General features: G+C 47.7%; 17 protein-coding genes across 17 annotated transcripts; 7 read left to right on the top strand and 10 right to left on the bottom strand.

Annotated features, from left to right (window-relative positions):
* Positions 1–15: 15 nt before the first annotated feature.
* Positions 16–666, bottom strand: NEMAJ01_1003 (uncharacterized protein; the record flags this gene model as incomplete). Its single annotated transcript, XM_047914841.1, has 1 exon — positions 16–666. The coding sequence occupies one exon, from the start codon at positions 664–666 to the stop codon at positions 16–18; it is 651 nt and encodes a 216-aa protein (XP_047770798.1).
* A 687-nt stretch (positions 667–1,353) lies between these two features.
* Positions 1,354–2,292, bottom strand: NEMAJ01_1002 (uncharacterized protein; the record flags this gene model as incomplete). Its single annotated transcript, XM_047914840.1, has 1 exon — positions 1,354–2,292. One exon carries the CDS (start codon positions 2,290–2,292, stop codon positions 1,354–1,356), a length of 939 nt encoding a protein of 312 aa, XP_047770797.1.
* Positions 2,293–2,469: 177 nt separating this feature from the next.
* NEMAJ01_1001 (uncharacterized protein) lies at positions 2,470–3,306 on the top strand (the record flags this gene model as incomplete). The annotated part of the gene is made up of 1 exon (XM_047914839.1): positions 2,470–3,306. One exon carries the CDS (start codon positions 2,470–2,472, stop codon positions 3,304–3,306), a length of 837 nt encoding a protein of 278 aa, XP_047770796.1.
* Positions 3,307–3,826: 520 nt separating this feature from the next.
* NEMAJ01_1000 (uncharacterized protein) lies at positions 3,827–6,481 on the top strand (the record flags this gene model as incomplete). Its single annotated transcript, XM_047914838.1, has 1 exon — positions 3,827–6,481. One exon carries the CDS (start codon positions 3,827–3,829, stop codon positions 6,479–6,481), a length of 2,655 nt encoding a protein of 884 aa, XP_047770795.1.
* A 666-nt stretch (positions 6,482–7,147) lies between these two features.
* NEMAJ01_0999 (uncharacterized protein) lies at positions 7,148–8,515 on the top strand (the record flags this gene model as incomplete). The annotated part of the gene is made up of 1 exon (XM_047914837.1): positions 7,148–8,515. One exon carries the CDS (start codon positions 7,148–7,150, stop codon positions 8,513–8,515), a length of 1,368 nt encoding a protein of 455 aa, XP_047770794.1.
* Positions 8,516–9,087: 572 nt separating this feature from the next.
* On the bottom strand, positions 9,088–11,274 carry NEMAJ01_0998 (uncharacterized protein; the record flags this gene model as incomplete). Its single annotated transcript, XM_047914836.1, has 1 exon — positions 9,088–11,274. The coding sequence occupies one exon, from the start codon at positions 11,272–11,274 to the stop codon at positions 9,088–9,090; it is 2,187 nt and encodes a 728-aa protein (XP_047770793.1).
* Positions 11,275–11,754: 480 nt separating this feature from the next.
* NEMAJ01_0865 (uncharacterized protein) lies at positions 11,755–11,943 on the bottom strand (the record flags this gene model as incomplete). The annotated part of the gene is made up of 1 exon (XM_047914703.1): positions 11,755–11,943. The coding sequence occupies one exon, from the start codon at positions 11,941–11,943 to the stop codon at positions 11,755–11,757; it is 189 nt and encodes a 62-aa protein (XP_047770660.1).
* Positions 11,944–11,991: 48 nt separating this feature from the next.
* Positions 11,992–12,276, bottom strand: NEMAJ01_0864 (uncharacterized protein; the record flags this gene model as incomplete). Its single annotated transcript, XM_047914702.1, has 1 exon — positions 11,992–12,276. One exon carries the CDS (start codon positions 12,274–12,276, stop codon positions 11,992–11,994), a length of 285 nt encoding a protein of 94 aa, XP_047770659.1.
* A 37-nt stretch (positions 12,277–12,313) lies between these two features.
* NEMAJ01_0997 (large subunit ribosomal protein L8e) lies at positions 12,314–13,072 on the bottom strand (the record flags this gene model as incomplete). The annotated part of the gene is made up of 1 exon (XM_047914835.1): positions 12,314–13,072. One exon carries the CDS (start codon positions 13,070–13,072, stop codon positions 12,314–12,316), a length of 759 nt encoding a protein of 252 aa, XP_047770792.1.
* A 200-nt stretch (positions 13,073–13,272) lies between these two features.
* Positions 13,273–13,863, top strand: NEMAJ01_0996 (uncharacterized protein; the record flags this gene model as incomplete). Its single annotated transcript, XM_047914834.1, has 1 exon — positions 13,273–13,863. The coding sequence occupies one exon, from the start codon at positions 13,273–13,275 to the stop codon at positions 13,861–13,863; it is 591 nt and encodes a 196-aa protein (XP_047770791.1).
* A 46-nt stretch (positions 13,864–13,909) lies between these two features.
* Positions 13,910–14,398, top strand: NEMAJ01_0995 (uncharacterized protein; the record flags this gene model as incomplete). Its single annotated transcript, XM_047914833.1, has 1 exon — positions 13,910–14,398. The coding sequence occupies one exon, from the start codon at positions 13,910–13,912 to the stop codon at positions 14,396–14,398; it is 489 nt and encodes a 162-aa protein (XP_047770790.1).
* Positions 14,399–15,101: 703 nt separating this feature from the next.
* Positions 15,102–15,935, top strand: NEMAJ01_0994 (uncharacterized protein; the record flags this gene model as incomplete). Its single annotated transcript, XM_047914832.1, has 1 exon — positions 15,102–15,935. The coding sequence occupies one exon, from the start codon at positions 15,102–15,104 to the stop codon at positions 15,933–15,935; it is 834 nt and encodes a 277-aa protein (XP_047770789.1).
* A 370-nt stretch (positions 15,936–16,305) lies between these two features.
* Positions 16,306–17,823, bottom strand: NEMAJ01_0993 (UTP--glucose-1-phosphate uridylyltransferase; the record flags this gene model as incomplete). Its single annotated transcript, XM_047914831.1, has 1 exon — positions 16,306–17,823. One exon carries the CDS (start codon positions 17,821–17,823, stop codon positions 16,306–16,308), a length of 1,518 nt encoding a protein of 505 aa, XP_047770788.1.
* A 127-nt stretch (positions 17,824–17,950) lies between these two features.
* On the top strand, positions 17,951–18,829 carry NEMAJ01_0992 (GDP-mannose transporter; the record flags this gene model as incomplete). Its single annotated transcript, XM_047914830.1, has 1 exon — positions 17,951–18,829. One exon carries the CDS (start codon positions 17,951–17,953, stop codon positions 18,827–18,829), a length of 879 nt encoding a protein of 292 aa, XP_047770787.1.
* Positions 18,830–18,845: 16 nt separating this feature from the next.
* Positions 18,846–19,592, bottom strand: NEMAJ01_0991 (tRNA-specific adenosine deaminase 3; the record flags this gene model as incomplete). Its single annotated transcript, XM_047914829.1, has 1 exon — positions 18,846–19,592. One exon carries the CDS (start codon positions 19,590–19,592, stop codon positions 18,846–18,848), a length of 747 nt encoding a protein of 248 aa, XP_047770786.1.
* Positions 19,593–20,408: 816 nt separating this feature from the next.
* NEMAJ01_0990 (uncharacterized protein) lies at positions 20,409–21,734 on the bottom strand (the record flags this gene model as incomplete). The annotated part of the gene is made up of 1 exon (XM_047914828.1): positions 20,409–21,734. The coding sequence occupies one exon, from the start codon at positions 21,732–21,734 to the stop codon at positions 20,409–20,411; it is 1,326 nt and encodes a 441-aa protein (XP_047770785.1).
* Positions 21,735–21,887: 153 nt separating this feature from the next.
* On the bottom strand, positions 21,888–24,092 carry NEMAJ01_0989 (coatomer subunit gamma; the record flags this gene model as incomplete). Its single annotated transcript, XM_047914827.1, has 1 exon — positions 21,888–24,092. The coding sequence occupies one exon, from the start codon at positions 24,090–24,092 to the stop codon at positions 21,888–21,890; it is 2,205 nt and encodes a 734-aa protein (XP_047770784.1).
* Positions 24,093–24,276: the final 184 nt, after the last annotated feature.

Raw genomic sequence — 24,276 nt, 5'->3', positions numbered from 1 at the left:
TGCCCGATTACGTGTTTACACTCGAGTTGCCAAACTTTTTTTGGTTAGTCGGTTCTGGTGAAATATAAAAAACGAAATGGACACAGTTAAAACGACCGCCATTAGAAGGCAGAAAACAAAGATTCTGCGGAAGGTTTTTGGCTTTAAGCACAGTCTTTTCTGGGGCACAGGGCGAATGATTACTTCTCTGACATGGTTGTGCGCGTTGAGGGCTTGGTCGACCTGCACTGCAGGGTTTCTGCAGAACCTCTCATACTCTTCACGCAGAGCTTCATCACGTGCTGCTTTTTCCTCCACAATTTGGTGATACCTGTTTTGCGCAATCTCTGCATCCGTGTCCTTGGGCATTGGAAGATTCCTCATCAGGCCGCCGGTGTATGTGTGTCCGCGGAAGTTTTTGGATCCTGCGCTTGCAGAGGGGGCTTCATAGGGGCTTACAAACAGGCGGTTCTTTTCTGGCGGAAAGGCTGGGTAGATATCCGGCACTTCTTGGCGCTCATCATCGTAAGATTCTACCAAAAGCACAAAAGGGGGGATTTCCGGGACACGCTTTACAGTTTTCATCTCCATGTATGCGCCTTGACTTTTGACTTCAGTGGCACTTGTGCTGCATTCGCCATCTTTATAGATGTAGTTGAAAGTTGAAAAGGACGCCTCTTCTTGCATTGTACTTAAATAGCCGCAGGCAGAGCCGTGTTTATACCTGTGTATTATCATCAGAGATTGTGTATTTTTATTTGTTTGTGCAGAATTTTGATGCCTGATTGTTTTTCTTTTGATTTGCTTTGCAGGGCTGTGCAGCCATGAAAAGGCCCGTGCACTTCCTGCCAAGAAAACCAAAAACAAAAAGCACAAAATACAAATGAGCTGGCAAACTCCAAAAAGGTTTAGAACATGCAGATGCTCTAAGCAGGCGTGGCCTGTGCTTTTAGAGTTTGAAATGCGCTTTCTATGTACACTTTGTTTTGGCGCTGCATTGCTTTATCTGCCATGAAGTTTCTCAGCCAGATTGTGCATGTGTGCTTGAATCTGTGTACGATAGAAGAAGACTTTTGGGGTTGGCGCTAAATATGAATAAATGAACGTGTGGCGAATGCTTAGTATTCACACACTGGAGAAAGCAAAGGCCTTGATGAAAGAATATTTAATGTTGATGTGGAAATAGGAATCTCTTTAGTGATCGCTCAAAGCATAAATATGAAGGAGATTTCCTATTCAGATGCCGCATCACATGCAAGACAGAAAGCAAAGAACTTCATCGGCCATAGTGCAAGCTGCGCCAAAGGTTAATAATCTTTACTGGAACTTATGCTAGACCTGCATCAAAATGTACCCGGACTTATGACAGTTATATTATTTTGCAAGGAAGGGCAGGTTGCGCAGCGAAAGTGCGCCAAGGCACCTCCCTTCGTGCTTGTTTGCGAATATAAGCAAAAGCAAAAAAGAAAGTATCACGTCTCCGTGCGTGTCGTATAGGATGTTTTTATCCATAAAGTACACATTGAATGTTTTCTTTCCCTCAATTAGCGATTCTGTGTCTTCAACCAGCAGCCCGAACCTGCTTATCTTAATTTTGCTAATATCATCAAAAACAAACTCGTCCATGGGGTTTGTGTAGTACGAGCTGTTTCCAGGTATTTTTTCGTTGAAGTAGTTATAAAACATTTTAAAAAGCGCGCGCCCTTGCAGCTCATTGTTCTTATCGTAGCACACAAATCCGTTGCTGCTCATCATTCGGAGGTCGCTTATTTCCATTCGGGTAAAAACCTTGGAGGACTTGTCTCTGCTCGCTGGCGGCGCCTGCTCTGACAAAATAGGGCCCAGCACGTTTCTAAGAGCCCACTGCTTGAACTCCTTTTCCAGAGACTTTGTCAGCTGAAAATCCGACGCATAATCGTCGTACTTTTTGATCAGGATGGGCTTTGGCGGGGCAATCGACTTGTTCTTCTTTCTGAACGTCAGCTGGAAGTTGAAGTCCAGCTTTTTTGTGGATGCTTTCTCTTCCGGCTTTTTTTCTACCTTCTCCAGCTCTGGCGCTTTTGGCACAGGAGGGATATTTTTATCTGCAGACTTCTCGCTGAAAAGCGCACTAACAAGTATCATAATGAGAAGAAAGCACGAGTTAATGGTAAAGTATGCGGAGAGGGCTAGGGAAATCATTCCGCCCTTTTTCACATATACAGCAAGGGAGGCGCCCATAAGCACAGCCTGGACGATTAAGGAGGTGATCTTTCTGTCTCTATTGTTATTTTGCGTCACGTAAGAGTCCGCTTTTGTTGAGGCCAGTTCCATTTCTACGTAGCATAAAAAAGAAAAGTAAATTCTTAAACCCAGCATGGAAAATCGGGCCAAGCTTTGGGCGCCTCGAATCAGAATGTAGCAGCCGACTGGCTTTCATTGTGGCGCAGACACGCTGTTTCATTCTGTTGCTATGCAAGAGGTTTATAAGGAAACAATCCAGAACAAACAATGAATTGGGGAAATACCAAAATAAGTCTGCAGGAGAGCGCAAAATACAGTAGCGTTATAGAGCCTGAATGGTCTGCGGCCGGGGACTCTATTAAAGGCCTTTTATTGGGAATGTCTGCGGCGCCTCTGCTGCTAGTTTCAGTTTACTTTTTTAAAGCAAGCCCCAGATTTTTCTCAAGAGAGCACGGGATTTCTCTTCTGGCATACATATCGTCGTCGTTCCTTGCGGCCCTGGGGGTTATTTTATATGGCCTTCCCATTGTGATAACATCGTTCCAAATACTGCCTATGCTGAACCAAGTCTTTGTTGCGTCATTTACGTTTTCGCTGCAGTCTGCAGGCGCAATATTCCTCACGGTTCTGAGCATATACTTTTCCATGGTTGGATACCAAAAAAGCGAGCAGACCTCCTCGGTCAGCTGGCTTTCTTTGGTCCTTTTTCTGGCCGTGCTGGCGCTGGCAATACTAAAGCTCACCATGCACGGGGAGAGAGTAGGGCGGCACCTAAGTTTGGAGAAGCTTTCAGACCTAATGTGCATGTTGGTTCTTTCTGCAGAATCCGCCATAGGATTTGGGGCGCTTTGTGCATTTGCGTACATATTCAATCTTTTTCTGCCTGCCGTTGCTCTTATTACAAGCATGTCTTTCCTGCTGGCCATGGAGAAGGCGCTCTACTACTATCCAGCCACTGCTGTGATACCCGTCTTTACCGTGTTTCTTCGTGTATTTGGCGCCATTTTTTCTATGCAAATGTTCACAAACGCATTCAACCCAGCTGTGGCCCTTTCACTGATTTTGGGCGCCATATCCTCTCTTTTTCCATTAATATTAGCATAGGCCAGGCCCCAAATAAATTCCAATACACACAAAATCTATTTTTGCTCGGCTATGCCTGCAAGCCCACCCGAGCTTGCACACCTCCGCGGGCCAAATGGGCGCGTCTGTTTTCTTTTTGTGCAGGACCCGCCTGATTTAATGGCAAAGCTATTCGTGGGAGCCTGTAAGCACACTGAAACATGCGGAGGCGCTTTCCAGGCGTTTAGCTGTAGCAGCCTGCCCAGTTCAGAAAATAAAGTATGGATGGCAATTTTTCTCTTTTTCACCAGCCCATGGCTTACAGCGAGCGAATCCAGCACAGAGACTAGGGCCCAGCACTGCCAGGCATAGCATCTTTACACGCTTTTGCACGATGCTATTCGCATGCGGCCTATGGCCAGGCATAAAAAGAGACAGGGCATCAGAGAAGAAATAAATTTTTGAAAGGCAGGATCTGCTATTCTAGTGCATGGGTCCTGGCCAGAAAACAGGGTATCTCTAGGAGCAAAGCGAATAGAAATGATTTTTTATTTACCCTATTATGAAATTTCTGGCGCTTTTTCTAACTGTATTTACAGTGTGCAAGATACATGCCAGCCTAACATTGGACAAATTGGAGGCTCTGCAGAATGTTGTGATAGAAACAAAAAACGGAAACCTGGCGGTGAACCCGGAGGGGCCGCTCAACCTAGTGCGGGGGTATATTTATCACAGAAAAGGGCTTATGCACAACAAGCGAATGTTCTCCAGCGAAATCTGCACAAGCTACAGTCTTGTGCCAAGTGGCTTCCAGATAAGTGGGGTAGACCAATATGTATACAAAAGGGTTCCGGTGAAAGACAAAGAGTGCAATGTGCAGAAAAGCGCAACGAAGGAAGAAAAATACATACAGAGATACCACAGGAGAATTATCCAAATGTTTCCCTCTCCGGACGGAGTCTTCTCAATTGAGGTAAACCGCGGAGATGCATTTATCCAGTTCATGCGAGAAAACGAGGCGAATGGAAATGCTTTCTGGGTTCTTGCTGCGCTCCAGCTGCTAAGCGAAGGAGTGGACGTGGACATAGGATGTGCGCACAAAGAGGTCTTTCTGAAGAAGAAAAATGGCGAGGAAATATTCAGAGTGAGCACCAAAGCAAAGGTTCAACAGGGCGATGCAGGCGAGAAGAACGGCGTTTGGCAGAGGCAGGCAGAAGAGACTATAAAGTTTTTCAAAGACTACAAAAAAACAGGAGCCGAGCCCACTAACATGGACGAGCTGGCGTCTGGCCAGTTTCTGGACAGCACACAGTTTCTGATTCAGGCGTACATATTTGAGTATATAGAAGGGATAGAAGGGGCAACAGAGTTTATCAGATGCGTGTATGGCCTTTTGAGCGACGTTGCCGAAGCCGAGGCTGCGCAGCCGAATGCGTGTGCGGGCGTGCAGCATGCCAATGCCATGCTAGATCGATTCTTTATGCCAGAAAGCCGCCTTTATAAGCCATCTAAAGACGAGTCTAAAAAGCCAGAAAACGGCAAGATGAAAGGCCTGTTTTATGCGGAGGAACAAATACCTAGAACCACGTGCGTGCCAGGATACAATAGAGGCGCCTCTGAATTCTATATGGAAAGAGAAAAAAATTACAGCAACTGTGTAGAAATAGGAATATACGCAGTTTTTTGCTGTCTTGCATACAACCCGGAAACAGGCAGATACACGCTGAGCCAAATGAAAAACGCATCGCGCGATCTGAAGAAGTTTTTTCGCCAAAACAAAAGGCCTGCCAAAACCATAGACCCCAAAATGCACAAAGCCTGGTGCAGGGTGGTGGCCGACCTGCCGTGCAAAAGCATTATGTACAGAAAAGCGACCAGAAACGAGCTACAAACGGGCATGCTAAACATTCTGCTGGTGGTGGCGCACGTGGCTGGGATCTTTTCGAAGGAAAAGGAAGCCATACTGGGGTTTATTGAAGAGATAAAGACAGTGCAGGTGCCGGCTGCGCAGACATACCGCCGCCTTAGACTATACGCCCAAAAAATGCTTATGTCTATTTCCACTAGCAAGAACATACAAATAACTTTCTCCGAGTTGCAAAGGAAGACGAGCAGAGATGGCATGATAGAAGTATATGGAATGATGACTATAAAGCACAGGCTCAGCAACAAAGACTATGGGATTGATCTTACTATGGGGATAGGGCACACCAGGGTGAACATGGTATACTCACACATCGGCTTGACAAGAAAAAGCGCAGGCATACTCGCACGCATACTGGACCAGTGCCAAAGCAAAAATGCGTTCATCAAGTGCCTTATTGCTGAGTATGTGAACAGCGCAAAAAAAATAGATTTCGCCGCCAGAGCAGACGAAAACATGCACGCACCCATAACACTGACAAGTGTGCCTTCAATCGACAGCGCTGCAGGCCTCAATCGAATATTCATGGCAGTAAAGATAGAGAGCCTGCATACAAAAGCCTTTCTTATTGCGAGCATCAGCATGCGTGCAAAGATGTGCAAGGTAAAGCTGGCGCAGGGCCATCCAGCGGTGCAGCTCATGTCCAACCTGCTAGGGAGCGTGCAGCTCGATGTGATCTCCACACTAAACCGCGTTTTGTACGCGCCGATATTCATGCAAGCCTTTAAAGGGCTATATCCACGTGTGATGATCACGCAAAACACATACACAGCGCTGTTTGCAAAAAACTGCATGCTCGAGCAAATTGGGCAGCCCAAGCAGGTGGATGGGTATGCGGATGTCCTTATAGAGTATCTGGGTGCATTTGCGCAGGAAACATCCTCTCCCCTTTCTTCTCTAGACGTGCTGTCCTGCATGTTTACCCTGACCCAATTTTTCAACGTTTTGTTCGAGAAAAACACCTTAGACTATGCAAAGAGGCTGGGTGAGCTTCTTATACAGGAGAAAACTCTGGCGGGCCTCCAGACGAAGCATAGACTCGACATTATATGGCTGCTGATTGCATGCGTGGAAAAGCCAGAAAACACTGGTATAATTCGAGACACTTTCAGCTTAGTCACAAACTACGACAAGTACATACTAAAACACGAGGTCAGCTACTATGTTCAGGACAATAGCAAAGAAATTATTGGTGTTTTAGAAAAAATGGAGAATGAGCTCTGCCAAGGCGAAAACGCCGACAAGTATTTTAGAGTTCTGGGCATGCTGAAAGACGCTATAAGTGCACATTAAAATACAATGCATGCCAGGCAGACGGGCCCAACCCCATAGGTGCAGATCTATATCGACACATGCCCGTCGCGAATGCAGCCTCTGTGCGCTTAGGAACTATCGAACAAATAAACAGCTTGGCATCTCCTTTAGACGAGAACTCCTGCAAATTTATGCCTAGACATCCACTCTCTTTTTTCCTTTAGAGGCGCCGCTCTCTTTTTAAAGCGAAGAGCACGGCATTCTTTTGCAATACACAGATGCAAAGGCAGCTTGGATATAAGACCAGAGAAAGCAGCGCCCATTAAACAGGCCAGAAAACCCAATTAAAGGCTTACATGTGGATGCTCTGCCAAACCGTGCCGTCTGGTGCGCATGCAGGAAGTCCAGTGCAAGGCCAAGCCCTCTTGTATGGGTGCTGTGCGTGGAAAGTGGCAGGCCATGCAATAGCGTAGCCCGAGAGTGTAATAAAAGCGTATACTGAAAAATGATTAATTATATTTAAGCAAGAGAATAGCATGCGCGCAGACACAGCTGTGGCGTGCAAAAGAAAAACCAGCCTTCGAAAATGCTTGCACAGACAGCGCTTGCGCCCACAGGCTGGGCCTAAGAAGAAAAATCAAAATGGAACTACATTTTCTATATAGAAATTTAAACAAAAATATTTTAGCGCATTTAAGTTTAGAAATGAAAAGGCACGGCGGAATATCCATAAAGTTGTCAATTGTTATGATAGAGGAAATTAAGAACTATCTTACAACAGGCAAGCTACCAGAGTATTTGACAGATGCAGGAAGGGAGGCTTTTCTAAAAAGATCACAGATATTTACAATGGGCGAGGACGGCAGCATTAGAGCGCAAATGATAAAGGACGGAGCAGAGCTCTGTGCCGTAGGGGACGACGACACAGAAACAATCCAAAGAATCTTTGACGAGGTGCACGTGGAGAACGGGCACTTGAAGCTCTACAAGACATGGAAGCTCATTAAGGAGGAGTGGTTCGGGTTCAAGAAGGACAGAATAGTTGCTTTAATGGAAAAATGCAAGGAGTGCATGCACGAAAACAAGGATTTCCACAAGGAAAATATCCCCGGGAACACGTCGGAGAATGAGGAGAACGAGGGGTTTGAAGACACCCAGGACACAGGGAAGGAGAAGCAGCCACTGCCGGAAGCAGAAAAGCCCATGCAGAGGCTGGACATTTCTCTTATTAATCTAGCAGAGTTCAAGGACGAGAACAATGGATACAGCGAGATTTTGCACATCATTGATGCACACTCAGACTACAACTTTGTGCACCCGCTTACAAACTGCATCGACTTAAGCAGCCAGGTCGCCATGGGGCTGGAACGAATATTCCAGGAGGAGGGCCGGCCACAGTGCGTTTATAAGGCGAGAAGCATGGGAGACGTGGACATCTCGTTCCCGGAGGCGCCAGATGCAGAGCCAATACAATGCGTGCAGGGAAACATAAAGGTGCATGTAAAGGAGCAGTACAAGAACGTTGAAAGGATTTTCAAAACATTCCGAAGCAAGCTCAAGCGGTATATTTTGAAGTCCGACAACAAAAAAACATGGATTCATGTCATTGACGACTTAATCCGTGGAATGAACACAAAAAAACAACCATATACTGATATAACGCCAGAAATGATCTTCAAGCACAAAGTAAATAAAGTATCAATTGAGATAAAGGAGCTGGATACGTTGAAGCAGTATAGAAGCAAGCGATACAAGGAAACCATGCAGGTCCAAGGAAAAGAAAGAATGAAGATGATACTGGATACGCAGAAGAGAAGAGGAAAGGCTGGGCTGAAAGAAAAAACGCAGGAGAGGGAGGCGCCGGAGTTCGGAGACATCATTAGCATACGAAAGCCCAAGCGGCCAGACGGAATCTGCACTGAGTACGAGGCAGGCACGTGGATGGTGCTCGAGGAGCTTCCAAACCAGGAGGGGCACTTTCTGGTGGGCACTGGAGAAATTACAAAGGTGGTTCCTTTGGAAATGATCAAGATAATAGAGAAAAACATCTTTATACCGAGAGACTCCAGCTAAAGAGAGCGCAAGATAAAAAGTGCTAGGCTTGGCCTCCTTTTTACCAAAATGCAGCGTGCCGCGCTTGCAAAATGGCTCATGGTGCTCGCTTGGCGACAGCTGTGTGCGGGCGCGCGCTGCTTCTTCACATTATCGACATGCAAGGCAAATGCGCCTTGAAGGCCTTCTGGGCATATAATTGTCCCTATTTTATGCCAAATTTGCATGCCTATCCCGAATAACCCAGGCCCGAGCAAAAGTTTACTGTAGCGGCGCCCAGCAGGTGGCAGTGTGAAGAAAACTGTTCCAGAGGCTGGGCGGCGCAGACTCTTTGGGCCCTTGCCCGCTTGGAAAGGCGCTCAAAGAGAGGCCGGATTTGAATAGGCGCAGGAAGCACGCCCGGGGAGTTTGAGGGGGCTTTGGCTTGCGCAGAAGCGCTGAAAATAAATGGAAGAAAGCACATGTTTTGCGAAGTAGCAAATTTAAGGCTGGCGAAAGCAACTTAAGCTATTATAGTGTTTATTGTTTTCTTCTAAAAGCTGCCCGACCAAGCTTCTGTGGGGCCGTTAAAGCACGGGCGTGCACGCTCGCGCCTACTTTCGGCACATGTTTGGTTTTATAGCGTCCCGCAAAGACCGTATGAGCTCCTGGATGGGCATTCTTTGCAAAGCTTCGCTGTTTGGGCCGTTTGGGCACGTCATTGTCTTATAGAAGACATCAAACATCGGCTTCTGGAGCCTCCGCATTCCCTCGTCAAGAATTTGGTCGCACGTATTCACCGAAGTGAAAAGAAGAGGGCTGTCCAGCTTCAGATTCACGATGTTGCGAAGCTGCTCTTCAGTGTGCGGCGTCCCTCCACACTTCATAAGATATTTGTAGTCCTGGATCAAGGCGCTTGCCTCAAACTTGTCGTTCAGGATGGTCACGTTCATCTTGCTGAGGTTTGGAAGGACCTGCAGTATTCTTATGAATGTGGAGGTGTCTACGCTAAAATCTTCTTTGTCATTGACAGACTCTTCGTGCCCGGGGTCGAAGTATGTGAAGGAAAACTCTGTTATTTTGTCCTTGATTTGGTTGGTGTTCGACTCTAGAACAGACAGAATTTCCGAGTTCATAATCGGGATGCCTGTTATGTCGAGGTGAGTTATGCTCAGTATGGCAAGCGACTTCTTGAACATGTCTACATAGGAAGACTGCTGCTGCTCGTCCTCTCCAAATAGCCTCACTGTTGTGACATCCATGTGCTTTCGCAGAACAGTGGGAAGCTCAGAGTCTTTGTACATTTCCTTCATTTCGGGTTCAGGCAGAGAAATGTCCAGCTCTGTGAGCCCGTTGAGCTTCTGCACGTTGAGCTCTTCGAACACATAGTCGTACGGCGTGACCAGAGCGCGCACATTTGCCTTTTTGTCCTGCGGAATGGAAAACTTTCCCAAAAAGTTCGGAGACCGATGGTTCAGCCGGAACAGGCACGGATGCTCGCTCTCCACACACACCCGCTCTCTATATATCTCTGTCATAAAGCCAACCTGCTGCAGATTCAGCTCGAGCAGCTGCTTCTTCCCAAACTCGTTCAGCGAGTTGTAGTCGTAGATGACAAAGCCCTTCAGCACTCGGTCCATGCCTCGCTCAGACCGCTTCTTCTCAAAGTCCAGCACAATGTTCACCAGAGAAAGGTTTAGCTTTATGTTCTTGAGGTTTCCTAGCGAGCTCACGTACACAACCTCTACCTTTCTGAACACCTCTAGCACAGAGCTGAAGTGCATTTCAGGCACCTCCAGCCCCTCCTGGATGGACACCTCGATGCTGCGAACCTTCAGCGCGTTGTTCATTTCCAGGTAGAAGGCCAGGCCAACATAGTCCGTGCTTGGCGCTTTTTTGTTGCTGAAAAAAAGCTGGATTCCCTTCTTCCCCAGAACACTCGTTTCTTTCACGTATGTAAGCGTGTGGTTTAGGTTGTTGTCCCTAACGGTGTTGCACAGTGTGGAGTACAGGTACCAGACTAGATCAAGATTTGGCTCTCTGCTCAGAATCCACCGCACCCAGCTCTTGGTGTCTATGCGCTCTGGGGGCACCTCCGTAATCAGAACAGGTCTTCCGTTGTACCGGATTTCTCTGAGAATGCCTAGATACTCGGTGTTTGCTTGCGTGTTCATTTCTATGATTTTCCGCATGTTCTCCTTAAAGCAATCTCTTTTGGTCATGTCCATGCCGTACTTGTGCTTTACTTTCAGCGGAATGCGCACATACTTGTTCATGGAGAATATCTCGTAGAGCGCAAGGATTGTGTTGATGTCGGACAGAGGGAGATACAGCCCCTCTCTCTTTGAAAAGTACGGGATATTCGCCATGTTGACCATCGTGATGAAGTTGTCGTAGTATACGTTGTATATGTGGATGTTTTTCATGTTGTCCCAGTCGTTTTTCAAAGTCATGTAGTACTCCTTTGTGTAGAAAACAGAGATGATTGTGCGCTTGAATATCTCTTCGTTGATGTAGTTTGGGGGCTTTTTGTAGTTCTGGTCCTCCTTTTTGTCTAGAAACTTCAAGGCCTGCACGTACTTGTCAAACGGCTCAAAGCCTGCAAGGTACGCCTTTGGGAGCTTTGTTCCTATCATTCGGTGGGTCTTTTTCTTCTCAAAAAACGCGCTGTACGGGAGTATACTCACGTCTCCGGGCAAATCAGGGTTGGTAGAAACCTCCAGGCTGTATATGTGCCGGGCAGCGCCAAAAAGCAGCAGAATTGCCTTAATATATCCTTTTGATATATAATGTGGCAGCATACAAATTCAGATATCAGTGTATAAAAAAGAAACACAAAACAATGTGTGAAAAATCTGCTGGCATATTGATGCATACGTTATTCAAAGATTGGCGTATTCAACTGATTGAAAGAAATCTGAAACACCGAGCGGAGGACAATCACGGCGCATGCAGGCGTAAACTGGAAAGCATGTGCGTAAAAAAGCATGTTTGGCACAAAAACTCGTCTGGGGGCCTGCGCCCTGCATGCGTGCGTTTCTCTCGTGCACGCAGAGAGTGCGCGCCTGCATGGGCCATCTCTAGCTCCGTGCTTTCCTCTGTGTGCGCAAGCAGCTGCGTGCAAGCCCCGCACGCTCGCAGTAGATGCAGTATGCAAAGCCGGCTCTGCAGAAACAAAAAGAGATTCACGTGAGCTTATACTAATTACATTTATTTTCAGAATACAGCGCCGCTGTTGCCAGCTTCTTACATGCTTTACTCCAGTATAGGACACGGCCATTTTATCCCTTTATTATGATAACCACAAAGCACACAAGAACGTTTGCAAACACAAAAAGCGCTGCAAAAAGCATAAAGCTGAAAACAGCCAGCATTATCCTGTTCACAGAAATCTCCAAGAAATTTCCCAGCAGATTTGACTTTTCCTGCTGCTCCTGCAGTATCTCTGGCGGAAGAAGGACTTCGCTCATATCTGAAACCCTCCAAGGCGTTTTATAGCGCAGGCACGTGATTGGTGCCTACATAAAGAGAAGCCCCAGAAAAAGAAGCAGTCCCAGAACGCAAATAGTCACAATAAAGGTGAACGTGAAGCTGTCTCCTCTTGCTGTCTGCAGCTTGTTTATGATGTTTTGCACGGTGAGCGCGTCCCGAAGCCCCTGAGCGCGCATTTTGTCCATTTCCTCCACATCCTCCTGCGCAGCCGTGTTTATCTTCTGCGAAATGTCCTTCAGATCCAGAACCGTCCTCCTAAGCGTTTTCATCCTTTCGTTCTCCTCAAGAATTTCTCTGGTCTTTCTGTCCATGGGAAAATAAATTTACACATATAAATAGAAGAAGAGTTTATTCGAATCTCTTTGTCTTTGCTCTTCCTGTACCAGTTCTCTTGGCAGCAATCTGTCCCACCTTCTGTCCTGAAGGAGCGTTTCTGCTGACACAAGACGACTTACCAATGTGCTGGTGGTTACCTCCACCGTGCAAGTGATCTACTGGGTTCATGGCCACACCTCTTACTCTAGGCCATGCTCCTAGCTTGCCTCTAGCCTTCTGTTTGTAGTATGCGTTTCCGGCCTTAAGCAGAGGCTTCTCGTGCACACCACCAGAGGCGATCACGCCAATCATAGCCCTGCACTCTCCGCTTACAGCCTTCTTGACACCCGAGGGCAGCTTGATTCGGCTCTCGTTTTTGTCTGGGTTGTATCCCACCACAGTTGCGTACGATCCACTGGTCTTTGCTATACTTCCGCCGTCGTTAGCGATTCTCTCAACAGAGCACACCACAGTACCGTCTGGTATGTTCTTCAGCTTCATGGTGTTTCCCAGGTCCAGCGGCGTCTTGTCTCCAAAGTAAATGGTCTTTCCCGTGTACATTCCCTCGAGCGCAACCAAAACGACCTTCTCTTTCTTGAGCGATTTGTCCTCGTTAATCATGGTAACCATAGCCAGGGGCGCATTTCTACCCCTCTCGTGGACTATTTCTTCTACCACTCCCTCGCGGACCTCTTCCTTCTGCTTGGGGAACTTGGTTGCACCTTTTTTGTACATTTTGTTGGGCCTGTTGTGAGCCCTCATAAGTCTCTGTTTTCTTAGTACTTTTGACATTCTATTATCTGGGGTACTAAAAAATTAAAAATAAAATATGAGTCAGTTCACAGAATGTTTCTGGCTTTCCTCCGGTGAGTATAAAACACGGATAACCCGCGCCTGGCCTCTGCCTGGCCAAACGGTGCATGCAGATTCGGCCGCTTGCAGCGCCTTTGGTTTGCTGCATCTATAAATGGATTTGGATTTTTCTTTTTTTTATGGACTACAAAGCAGAGCTGCAGGCTGAGTACAGGGCGTGGGACAATAAAAAAGTGAAAAGACAGCATCGTGCAATACAGGTCAAAGAGTACACAATAGAGCAGATATATCACCAGGTGCAAAACATAACCGATCTTGCAGTGAAGGACGTTGAAACGTACTTGATGGACTACATGAACAAAGAGGGCGAGCTGGCCAGCGAGGAGAGCGAGGAGGTTGAAGAGAGCGAAGGCGCAGACGAGCCTTCTGCGGAGAGCTCCAGCGAGGGAAGTAACGCTGAGGCTGAAAGCGGGCCTGCCTTTGAGGTGGGAAGCATCTCTTCAGAAACCGCTGAAGAAGACAGCAACAGCCGGGGCAGCGAGGGCCCAGAAGACGCGCCGTGCGGTGAGCTGATTGATGCGCTGATTGAGCCATCGGAGGGCGAGGCTGACGAGGCAAGTGGCGAGACTGGGTGCGAGCAGGAAAGCTCAGAGTATGACTATAACTCGGACGAGCTGGACGACATATACAACTATCTGGAAGGAGGCGCGGACTCGAGTGAGATGCTGGACGAGCCTGCGCGAGAGACGCTGCGAAAGCTGAGAAAGTAGGCAAGCGGGCGCAAAATATTTAGAGTGAAAATATTTTAAACAGCCTATGGGCAGGCAAACAGAAATTAAAAGAATAGAGAATGAGCTAGTTGGGGAAAAGCCGTGGTTTGAGAAGGGAGAGGTCTCTGTTAAGGAGCGGCCAAAAAACTCTCTCTTGCAGGAGGAAGACTGCGACTCCGATGAGTTTGTAAAAAACATTGAGTTTATTCGGAGCCGGGCAACGCTAAAAATAGAGGACACCGTGGATGTAATGATAGAGCGAGTGGTGAAAGATCTGATCAAAAAGAAGGAGTATTCAAACCCTAGAAAGGTCACAGCAAAGACGGAGAAGGAGGCAATGCCGGTCTCAGAGCAGGGCTTGAAGGAGGAGAGCAAGGCTGTCCACGACATCCTGGACGGGCGCCGAACGGAAAACGACAAGTTTATGAACCCAAACGAGATGATAAAGCTGTTCAACGAAATAGACTCGGAGCTTGCTGCAATATCAGACAAATCTTACACAATAACCAGACCCATGGCCACGACAGACAATTAATAAACACATAGATGGCGAGAATACTGGTGCTTTGGCGGTGCTTCTGCAGGAGATGCAGTTGGGCTGCGTGCTTTTCTTTGCGTTCGATGCGGTGCGTTTTCGGGCGGGTGCCGGCTTTGGAGGGGCTTGTCTTAAACGGACGGCTGGGCATGCGTGCAACTTGAGCTGTCGTGGCTGCACGCCAAAGCCAAAGTGGCTAGAGTTCTCCGCCTTCACCGTAATTTTGCACAAATACCATATAAGGCAAAGAAAAAGAATGTACTCTGTGCATTTGCCCTTTGGAGCTAGAAAGCCAGGCCTGGGTGGTGAGAAAAAGGAAAAAGCCTGTGCTTGGCTGGATGCAAACGGCTTTCGTGTGCATGCAAAGCCGAGGGGCTCTATCTGCATGATAGTGAAGTGACACTAGACAAATGTAACGCCAGATAGACAGGCTGTGCTTCACGCCAAACTACAGAGGAAAATGGACGGGTGCACATCATAGGCATAGTGCGCAGGCATGCATACGACAGTCTAAACAGCGCCTCTGCGCACAAGAACGACACACGTGCAGAGAAGTCATTTCTTACTAAAGCATTTTTACGTAAAGCAGTGCCAGATCAAAATATGTCGGCTGCTTAGAATCAAAAAAGTGGGATCATATTTGCAGAGTAAAAATATAAAAGGGCAAATTCAAAAGAGTAAAATGGATACTTTTACTTGCAATATGGTAGGATATAAAAATAATGTGTACTCCCAGCTGGAGGAAGAAAAAAATATTAAAGCAGCCGCAGAAACGTGCAAATATAGCACAGAAGAGCACAGCGAAAGACCGGATGGTTGGCTCTACAAATGCAACGAAGCAATGAAGCAAGTGTTGATGGGACTGTTCCCGTCCAACAGGCTTATATGCTTGCTTTGTATCTTATACATAGTGTTGTTGTTGGGAATAGACGTCTCGTTTAAAACTGTGATACTGCCAAACATAACAAACAAGTACCCATACATTTATGAAAACATACTTGGCCAGCACACAGTGTTCAATTTTATCTTTTCTTTTGTAAGTGTCATTCTCATTCTGGCATCGGCTACTAGGCTACACCAGAAAGGAATTATGCATAGAATTCTGTTTTTGATTAACTTATGCGTATGTTTTTTTTTCATTCCAATAGTAAGGTCAGCTATAAACACAATGAGTCCTATAAGTAAAAAGTCTTTGCGGGAGAATGTATGGAACTTTGCATTTGTTATGTGGGTGTCCACGTTCTTTAATATAATTGCTTTATCTGCTTTATTGGCAGACAGCACATACTTTATCTATGAAAAAAAGGAGAAAATAGAGAAAGCACTAGAAAAAGACCCTTCCTGCAAGGAGAAATTGGGCACACACTATGTTGTTATGTATACTCTCATTGCAATATCTGTGGTTTTTGCTGTTATGCTTATATATGTGACGTCCCAGTGGATAAAGATTTGGAATCCGTTTTGCCTATACCACCAGATTCTGGCGGCTATGGAAATGCCAAATGTTGACTACGTGCCAGGGTACTGCAACATATAGCAGAGGTAATCGAACTATATGTGATAGAGGCTAGAACTGACTGCCGAAGAATTTTCTCTCGAAAGAAACAAAATGCAAGGCCAAGCCCATTTCTATGCCTCCGCGTGCACTAGCCTGCTCTGGTGGCGCATCTGTTTTGCTTGTTTTGCCAAACACATAGCAAGATCTTGCAAGTCCCCTAAGCTTCTAGGCTAATAAAAGCATGCTATTTTCACTTAAGCGCCTCGGAATTCTTCGCACAGTCTTTGAAATATGCCCGCACATGCTGGTGCTGCGCCAAAGAAGGGCCGGCGCGCATGAATTAAAACAAGAACTACGCATTTATTTAGCATAAAAATGCAGGTCTGTCTGAGGACAGCCTGCGCGCGCTCTAATGGTCGACTATTCTTAGATGGCCAATAATCACCTTGTCGTCCAGCACGCTTCCATCAGGAATGTCAATAGACTTTCCGTCCTCTGCCACAATAATCACGGTTCCCTTTAGCTCTACATGTTTTCCAATGGTGACGTTTCCGCTAATTGTCAGATGCTCCAGCTCGTCCATGATGACCGGGCCCATAACGTGTTTTCTGTAGTCTGAAACGGTCTTAAAGCAGCCCCCAAGCAAGCGGATTATAGGAATGCTGTCAGAAATTCTGCTAGGCGAAATGGCCAGTGTCCCGTGCGAAATTTTAAATAGCGTGCTCTGGAGAAGCATCAGGTCGCTGCAGGTCTTTACAGGCAAGAACCTGCTTCTGGGGACCACAAGGCCTCTTGAGTTTGAGAAGTACTTTATAGATGCTCCAATCGCAGTTTCCAGCTGGATCACGCTTTCCCCGTTTGGAAGCTTCTTTTTGTTCTCGATGATTTCCAGCTCCATAATGTCCTGGTCCAGAATCTTTTTCAGCGCCCTCAAGTTTACCCAAATTGAGTTGGTGTTGAAAATTTTAAACTTTCTAAGGCTTGTAAAGTCTGTCTTGTGCGCGTCGGGAACCTGCGCTATTTCCAGCAGGCGCAGCGCGCTGTCATACTCTATGAGAGTACCCCCCTTCACATCTGCCCGCGTCTTTTTCGTTACTTCCATCAGGAAGTCTATCTCGTCCCGAATAACATACTGCAAAATCGACAAGTCGATTCCTGCCTTTAGGTTGTCTACATTGCTCACAAAAAGATACTCTTTCCCCTCGTCTAAAAGCCGGTCCAGCATACCCGACTCGTTTAGAGACTCGAAAAGATCGCCGTGCCCTGGCGGATACCATCCGTCCGACTCCTGCACCGACGGGTCTGAAAGAACAGGCATCAGCGTGCTTGCAAAGATCCGGGGAAAAGTGCTTTGCTCAAACGTCCAGATCCCCTTGTACTTGCTAACAAGCTTGCTCGTCTGTTCGTGCGTGTTGTAGCTGTTCATAAGTATCAGCGGAACCGTGGCGCTGTATTTGGTGTTGAAGTGCTCTAGCTGCCTCACCGTCAGGTCGATGAAGTTTAGGTAGTCCTTTACCTCGATCGCGCTTTTGGGGCCAGTGCACCCCATTGATGTCCCCAGACCCCCGTTCAGCTTCAGCACAGCCAGCTTGTTCAGCATTTCAGAAATCGCCTCTCCACTGGCCTCGGACACTATGGACTCGTATTCCACCATCATCTCAGCAGGAGGGGGAGAAATCCGGTCCCAGTCTATTTTTTTAGATCGTGTTTTGAGATAGCGCGAGAATATTTTTGAAAACTTTCGCAGGTTTTCAGGCGTTGCATGCTTATGTTTCTTCAGCAAGGAAAGCTCCTCCTCCATCAAAGGAAGCGTGCTCTCTGCGCCTCTTTGCTGGAACTCGTACGCAGTGTCTACTCTCTCAAGTGTTTCCTTATCAACACCCTCCAGGACAGAGCGAGGCGTTTCATTTAGGTTGTTGTCTTCCATGCAAATAAAAAATTAATTCTATTTATGCTTGTTTTAAAGCTATTTTTCCATTCTGAAACCGCAGAAATATTTCACCTTTGCGTTTGTTTATTGGTTTTTTATGTTTTCGGGCTTTCTTATTTTTCTTATGCTGGTTTCTGGCATTTCGGCCAGCATCCTGAACAAGTACATAGTAACAGGCCTCCACATAACCGGAAAGTTCTTTATTCTTTTTGTGCAGACAGCGTTTCTGCTTTCAATCCTCTTTATTCTCAACGCCTTTGTTTTTGGCACGATTGCTGCTAAATCGGTTTCTGTCGATGCTGTTCTTCCTTGGGCGCTGCCAGCGGTTTCTCTGCTCATTATGATATACTCTGGGCTGGAGGCAAACGCCCGCCTCTCCATTTCTCTCTTCACTGTGCTAAAAAACCTGACCATTCCTGTGATTGCCGTGCACGACACTCTGTTCAACAACTACCAAATAACCAGGCTTACGCTTCTTTCGTTTTTTCTAATTGTGTTTAGCTCCTTCCTGGGCGCATACTCTTCGGACCGGCACCGAAAGGACTCGCCCTCTCCCATAGGCCTGCTGTGGATGCTCCTCAACTGCCTCTCGTCCGCAGCGTATATTATCCGGTTTAACAAAATAGTCAGAGCCACCAAGGTCCCCAGCATTTTTGCTGCGTGGGCTGTCAACATGCTTGCGTCTCCGCTGATATTCACATGCTTCTTGGTGGAGGGAATAAAAAGCGTAAAAACCGCCACTCTCCGGGAGATTTTAATCATAGGCCTTTCCGGAGCAGCAGCATGCTCAATATCGGTGGCAAACGCGCAGGCCGCCACTACATTTTCAACCACCACAGTGGCCGTTATAAACGCGCTGAACAAGCTGCCGATATCGGCAAGCAGCGTTATTTTTGGCCTGGAGAAAACTGGGAAGGCGTCCAAGTGGATTGCTGTTTTTCTAGGCGTGGCAGCTTCTATATTATATGCGATGTCCAGAGCCCCTGCCAGCAAAGCCCAGTGAGCCCCTACCAGCCAACTCACCTTTCTGCCAGCTTATACACCTCTATTCTGTGGTTCAGCGACTTGTTTTCGTGTATGCTGTGCCTGCTATACGGGCCGTCGCTGGACTCCATTCCTGCTATGTACACTTTCTTCACTCTTCCATGCACCAGCGCCATGCCGCAGACCAAGCAGGGCTCGCCAGACAGCACAACTGTTTTTCCGGTGCATAAATATCCGTTTGTGCTTTTTGACACTGTGCGAACCATCCGGATAATTGAATGCTCAAAAATGTTTTCGCTTTCTTTGGTGCCAGAGAACACTGTGTATGTCCCTTCAGACTCGCTTTCAAGTATAGTGCACGAGACTGCACACTTTTCCCTCTTTTTGGATATTTCGGGCACGGCTGCCCTTACAAAGTCAGGCACTTCCGGAGGGACCTCTGTGCATTTTACAGCGCACGGCCACACGCTCTGTGCCGTCTTTACCTCCGCCTCTGTTTTAGGCTCTGCTGCTGGCACATCCGCTACAAATGTTTCTGCAGAGTCTAGGCCCAGAGAAGAAACATGCTCTGCAAGCTCCCCGGAAGAGAAATCCGACTCCTTGCATAGAAGAACGGACAGACTCTCCGCGCTTGGCTTTATTCTTTTTACAAAGCCTGGCTTGTTCTGGAAGCGCGCAGAGATCGCGCGTATAGTCTGGCTGCAGTCTTTTTTGGACAGAGAAATGCACACCCACCGGTCCATAGGCATTGGAACTTCTCTTCGCACGCGAAAACACTTCATGCACAAAAAGTTTTACCGCAATAAATGGCGCTCTCTTGGCAAAGCCATGGGCTGCGGCCATGCCAGAGCAGAGCACGCTCCAACATCCAAACACAACGCCCACTTACCCGCACGCATGATCAGCTCGCTGCTTGCGTGTAAACTCTTTCCGTGCATGCTGGCACTCTAAAGCATCACGAAAGCTGCGATTTTCCGTGTGCAAGCCACTTTGTGCATGCTGCAAGAATGTGCACAGTATACGCCAAACAATCTAGTAGACGATCAGATTTTAGCAGCTGCCAAGAAGTTTTGGCCTGCGCATTGGCCGCTGCTCAGACAAAAAGGTACTCTGCCAGGCTTTTCTGTGGCTGAACGCGCGCACTTTTTTGCATGTCCGTAGGAGAGAAACCAAAGCCTTCGGAATTTTATTTTTAGAAGTAGCCCAAATATTGAATCCGAAGGGTTTAAAAATAAAAACAGCTTACATTTTAGCGCTTTCCAGGCCTGCAGAAAAGGAAACAAAAACAGGCCCAAATACACAGAGACTTGCAATGCGCATTTACATGCTGGATGAGACAGGCAAAATGCATTTTCAGTGTTTTTTGGCTATTCGGCGGTTGGAGGTTCTGAGAATCTGAGGGTCTGGAGCATGCCAAACCTGCATATGCACAGCCGCACTAGAAGAGGCTCTGTTTTAAAAAAGCGCAATGCTCGCCCTGCTCGCAGCAACAGTTCTAGCTGGCACCCAATGCAGCAGACAATGGCAATTTATTGCTGCCATACCGAAATCACAACACCATCCGGAAACATGTCAACATTTATCGAATATCTTTATTACTAGCATCCGCCTAGCTGCAGTGCGCTCAAGCTTGCCAATTCACCAGCTGTCCTACCCATGCAGCTATTTCCGCCGGAGAAACCTTGTGGGGTGTTTCTCATTATATCATCCAGAATTTTCGTGGAGTTGTTGCATCCACAGCCCATGTCAGGCATGGAAGGCATGGAAGGCATCGGATTTTGCTCGTAGCCTCCTCCAAGCCCCATCAGCCCCAGACTCGCCAGCCCAGAGAATCCTTTACCCTCATCGGCACAGCACCCTCCTAGAAAAACTTGTGTTCCCTGCGGAGGGGGCGAACACTTGCAGACAGGCTGTCTCTGGAATGCCGCCTGCCGGGCAAAGTCCACGGTTCCCATTAAGGCGGTTGCGCCTATCGGGCATTCGTTTGAAAATGACTGTGGAACTGCAGGCTGCTGCATCTGCTGCTGCTTCAAGGCATTGAGAATTAAATCGCTTGTGCAGCATCCTCCCATTGAGACGTTCAAAGGCCCCGGCACATTTTGCATGTCTATTCTGGGCCGTTTTTGTGGCTCAGGACAGCACTGCGGCTTGTTCCCCTTTAGAAATGTCAAATTGTCGATGATGTTTGCGTTACTGCATCCTAGGGCTCCGAACTCGCCCATTATAGGCGACTCTTGCCCGCATGGCATCCCAAAGAGTCCGCCAGCCATTGGCCCAGGCCCACTGAATGGGTTCATTTTGGGCATGGAGGGCCCGCATCCTCCAGGCGAAGATGAAGGCATTAGCGGATTCATCATAGGGCCGCATCCGCTTGACATCACTGACGCGCCCGGAATCATGGAAGGCCCGAACGGCATATTATTACATTCGCACCCAGATGCAGGCGGCTTTGTTGCAAGATATTCTTCTATCGCGGAGTATCCGCCAGTCAAGCGGAGATTCAGCATTCCCAAAAGAGACTTCTGGAACTCAGCACAGGTGTTGAACGAGCCACCCTTTGGCGGGCTTGTAAGAACTTGGAAGGGATTTATAGCCTTTAGCCAGATATCTAAGCACTCTGTTCCAGTATTTGGCGAGATGAGGCCCATGCCCATCAAACTATCCATGCCTATGCAGTTTGACATGCCGTTGCCGTACTTGGAAATAGAGTTTCTCAAGGCAGCGAGCACTGCAGTAAGCTTTTCAATTCCCTGGTCTCTTTGGCAAGCAGCGTTTGGCAGGCAGCTACACAGGCCCAGCATGTTGTTTGGGGCTATTCCTGTGACCGATGTCATAGTCTCTGGGTTGAAAGAAGCCTGGAGCTCAGCTGTCCACACTGACAAAAGAAGCCCTACAGTGCCTATGATTGAATTGATCCTGATCATACTCATACCAACATCAGCGAACCTAAATATTGATGTCTGCAAACTCTGTTTCTAAAATGTCAAATTATCATGTGTTTTATTGTAGGCTGGGACAAGGCAAAACAGGTTTTACCTTGCAGATTGTCTGAGGCTGCAGGCCTGCTCTGTCCTAGATCAGTTGATTAGGTCTATTAGCAGGTTCTTCACATCCTCTGACTTGCTGAAGACCTTTATCTCGGCTCTCACAATGGACCCCTTTTCCTTTACAGACGCCTTTATATGCACAGGGTCGCCTGTGTAAACAAACACGCCCGACCACTCCAGGCCCGACTCGCTCTCTTCCACGTCCATTTTAAATATGTTTTTGAGCTCTTTGGCGACCTCCTCCTTTGGCATATTGAACTTGTACTCTCTGACCAGAGGCTCGCAGTCTATTTCCTGGCTGGCTCCTGGCGCAATGAAGTCGCTGACCGTGATTTCGCAGTTGTTTAGGCGCACCTCGCCCACCTCGTAGTCGCGGTTGTCGTAAACCGAGTACCCGAATGTGTTTACTATTTCCGCGCCGCACAGCCTTCTGTAGTCCTCCACCGGTATTTTTACATCGACGCTGGTTGACTCCCTGCCCCTCAGATACACCACCTCATCGCAGATGCACTCGTCAAACAAAAACACGCGAAGACGGCCTTCCTCCAAAACAAGGTCTATTTTGCTGGCTATTGTGTACTGCAAAACAACAAAGTCTGTGAATATGTTCTTGACCACAGAAATGCCAAACTCGCTTTCGGTTCTGTTTAGCTCAATGCGGTCCGAGGCCTGCAGCTGCATGGAGTTGAACTTGGCCTCCAGCTGGGTCTCTTCCCTCTTCTGAACAAACATCTCTGCGTCCTCCTGCAGCAGGTCAATAACCCTCTTGTTGAGCTCAGTGGGCGCCTTCAGAATATCTTCGTTGCACTCTGCTCCAAAAAGCGCATGCATGGGAATGGTTTCATCTGAAACAGACAGCGCCAGATTAACAGCAGGAAGCACGTTCTCATTGTCCAGGATGGTCCGGTTCATAAGCGAAATTGTGTACTCCGGAGACTTCACGTCTATGAGAATGCCAATAATCTCAATGGTCACTCTGGGGTACGACGAGTCTTCAATATAGCTGCAGAGTATCTGCTCCAGCGACCTCTTCAGCCCCTTGTCCTCTGTCCCGCTCCTGATCTTCGCAATGTTCTGCACTATCTTAATCTTGTAGTCGCACGACCCCGGGGCATTCAGCGCCTTCTTTAGAAGCTCGTCCCACGAGGTCCCCTTAAACCTGTCACACATCCCCGTGACAGACTCGATGATTGAGATCTTCTGTGTTTCTCCAATGTCTGACAGCAGCTTTGGGAGGGACTCTGCAATCTTTCCTGCCGTTTTCTCGCTCCCCACCTTCAGAAGAATGGCCATTGCCAGAAGCGCCACCGTGCTGCTGCCTGTGAGCATTTCTTCAACCACCTCCCGTAGAGGCGCCATCTTCTGCTTATACCTTGTCGCCAAAGCATCAATGGTTCGCAGCGCAGACACCTTTACAACCGTGCTATTCGACTGCAGAAGCCTCCGCAGGCCCTTAACAGGCGCGTCCAGATGGCCGATTGCATTTGGCAGCAAGTGGATGTGCCGCAGCGCCTCAATAAAAGGCGCGGGGTCTGTCTCGTCCAAAACCAAGAACTGCGTGAATATCTTCTGCGCCCTCGGGTTGGCCAAGTAGTTTGACAGGTACCTGGCACAGTGAACAGCTGTTATCCCGTGCAAAGGCAGCGACCCCAGAACCGAAATCACCTCCCGGCTCTCCTGCGGGCGCACTCTGTGCATAAACAAAACAGCATTCCCCAGCGCCCCACTCGTCTTCAACCCCTTCATCCAGGCACAGCTGCTGAACCACTCGCTCAGAGAAGGGTTGTTCAGGAATACAAGAACCGGAACAATGGTGTTCAGAGTGCTGTACTCCGTCTCTATAAGCGCCTGGTGCACATACTTGGAGCAGTCCTCAAGCATCTGCTCGGGCGTTATTTGAAGAAGCAGCTTCAGCGCCTCCGCCCGCAGCCCGTCTTTCCGCGCTGTTATGTTGTTTATAAGGGCGTTGATGGCAACAAAAGATCCCGACGACAGGTCTGCAATGTTTCGTATAAACGCATACGACAAGACCTTCAAATACGGGTCTCGCGTCTGAAAAGCGTGCAAAAGCCTCGATATTACCGTGTCTATTTCCAACTCGGTAAACGCATTGCAGCTCACCTCCTTCAGCACGCCCACCAGAGCACTGGAGCACTTCCTTGTTATAATGGTTCTTTCGGTGAATGCGCTCATCTCCTGAATCGCCTTCTCCTTAGCTCTTCTTTCTGCCCTCATTGTAATTATAAATAAAAATACGAAGCAATTTATATCTCTATTTACTCGGCATGTTCCAGTCGAGCCACTCCTGCGCCCATGCTTGGCTCTGATTTTTTTTTCATGCGGGCGCAGCTTCTACAGGGCCCTGGCGCTGCGCCGTGCATGCCGTGCTGTTTTCTGCCTTTCCTTCCGCATATACCCA

The sequence above is a fragment of the Nematocida major genome (genome assembly GCF_021653875.1).
Source record: "Nematocida major strain JUm2507 chromosome Unknown 2393, whole genome shotgun sequence".
Lineage (NCBI taxonomy): Eukaryota > Fungi > Microsporidia > Nematocida > Nematocida major.
The sequence above is the reverse complement of the archived record's forward strand: the minus strand, read 5'-3'. Positions and strand labels throughout refer to the sequence as shown.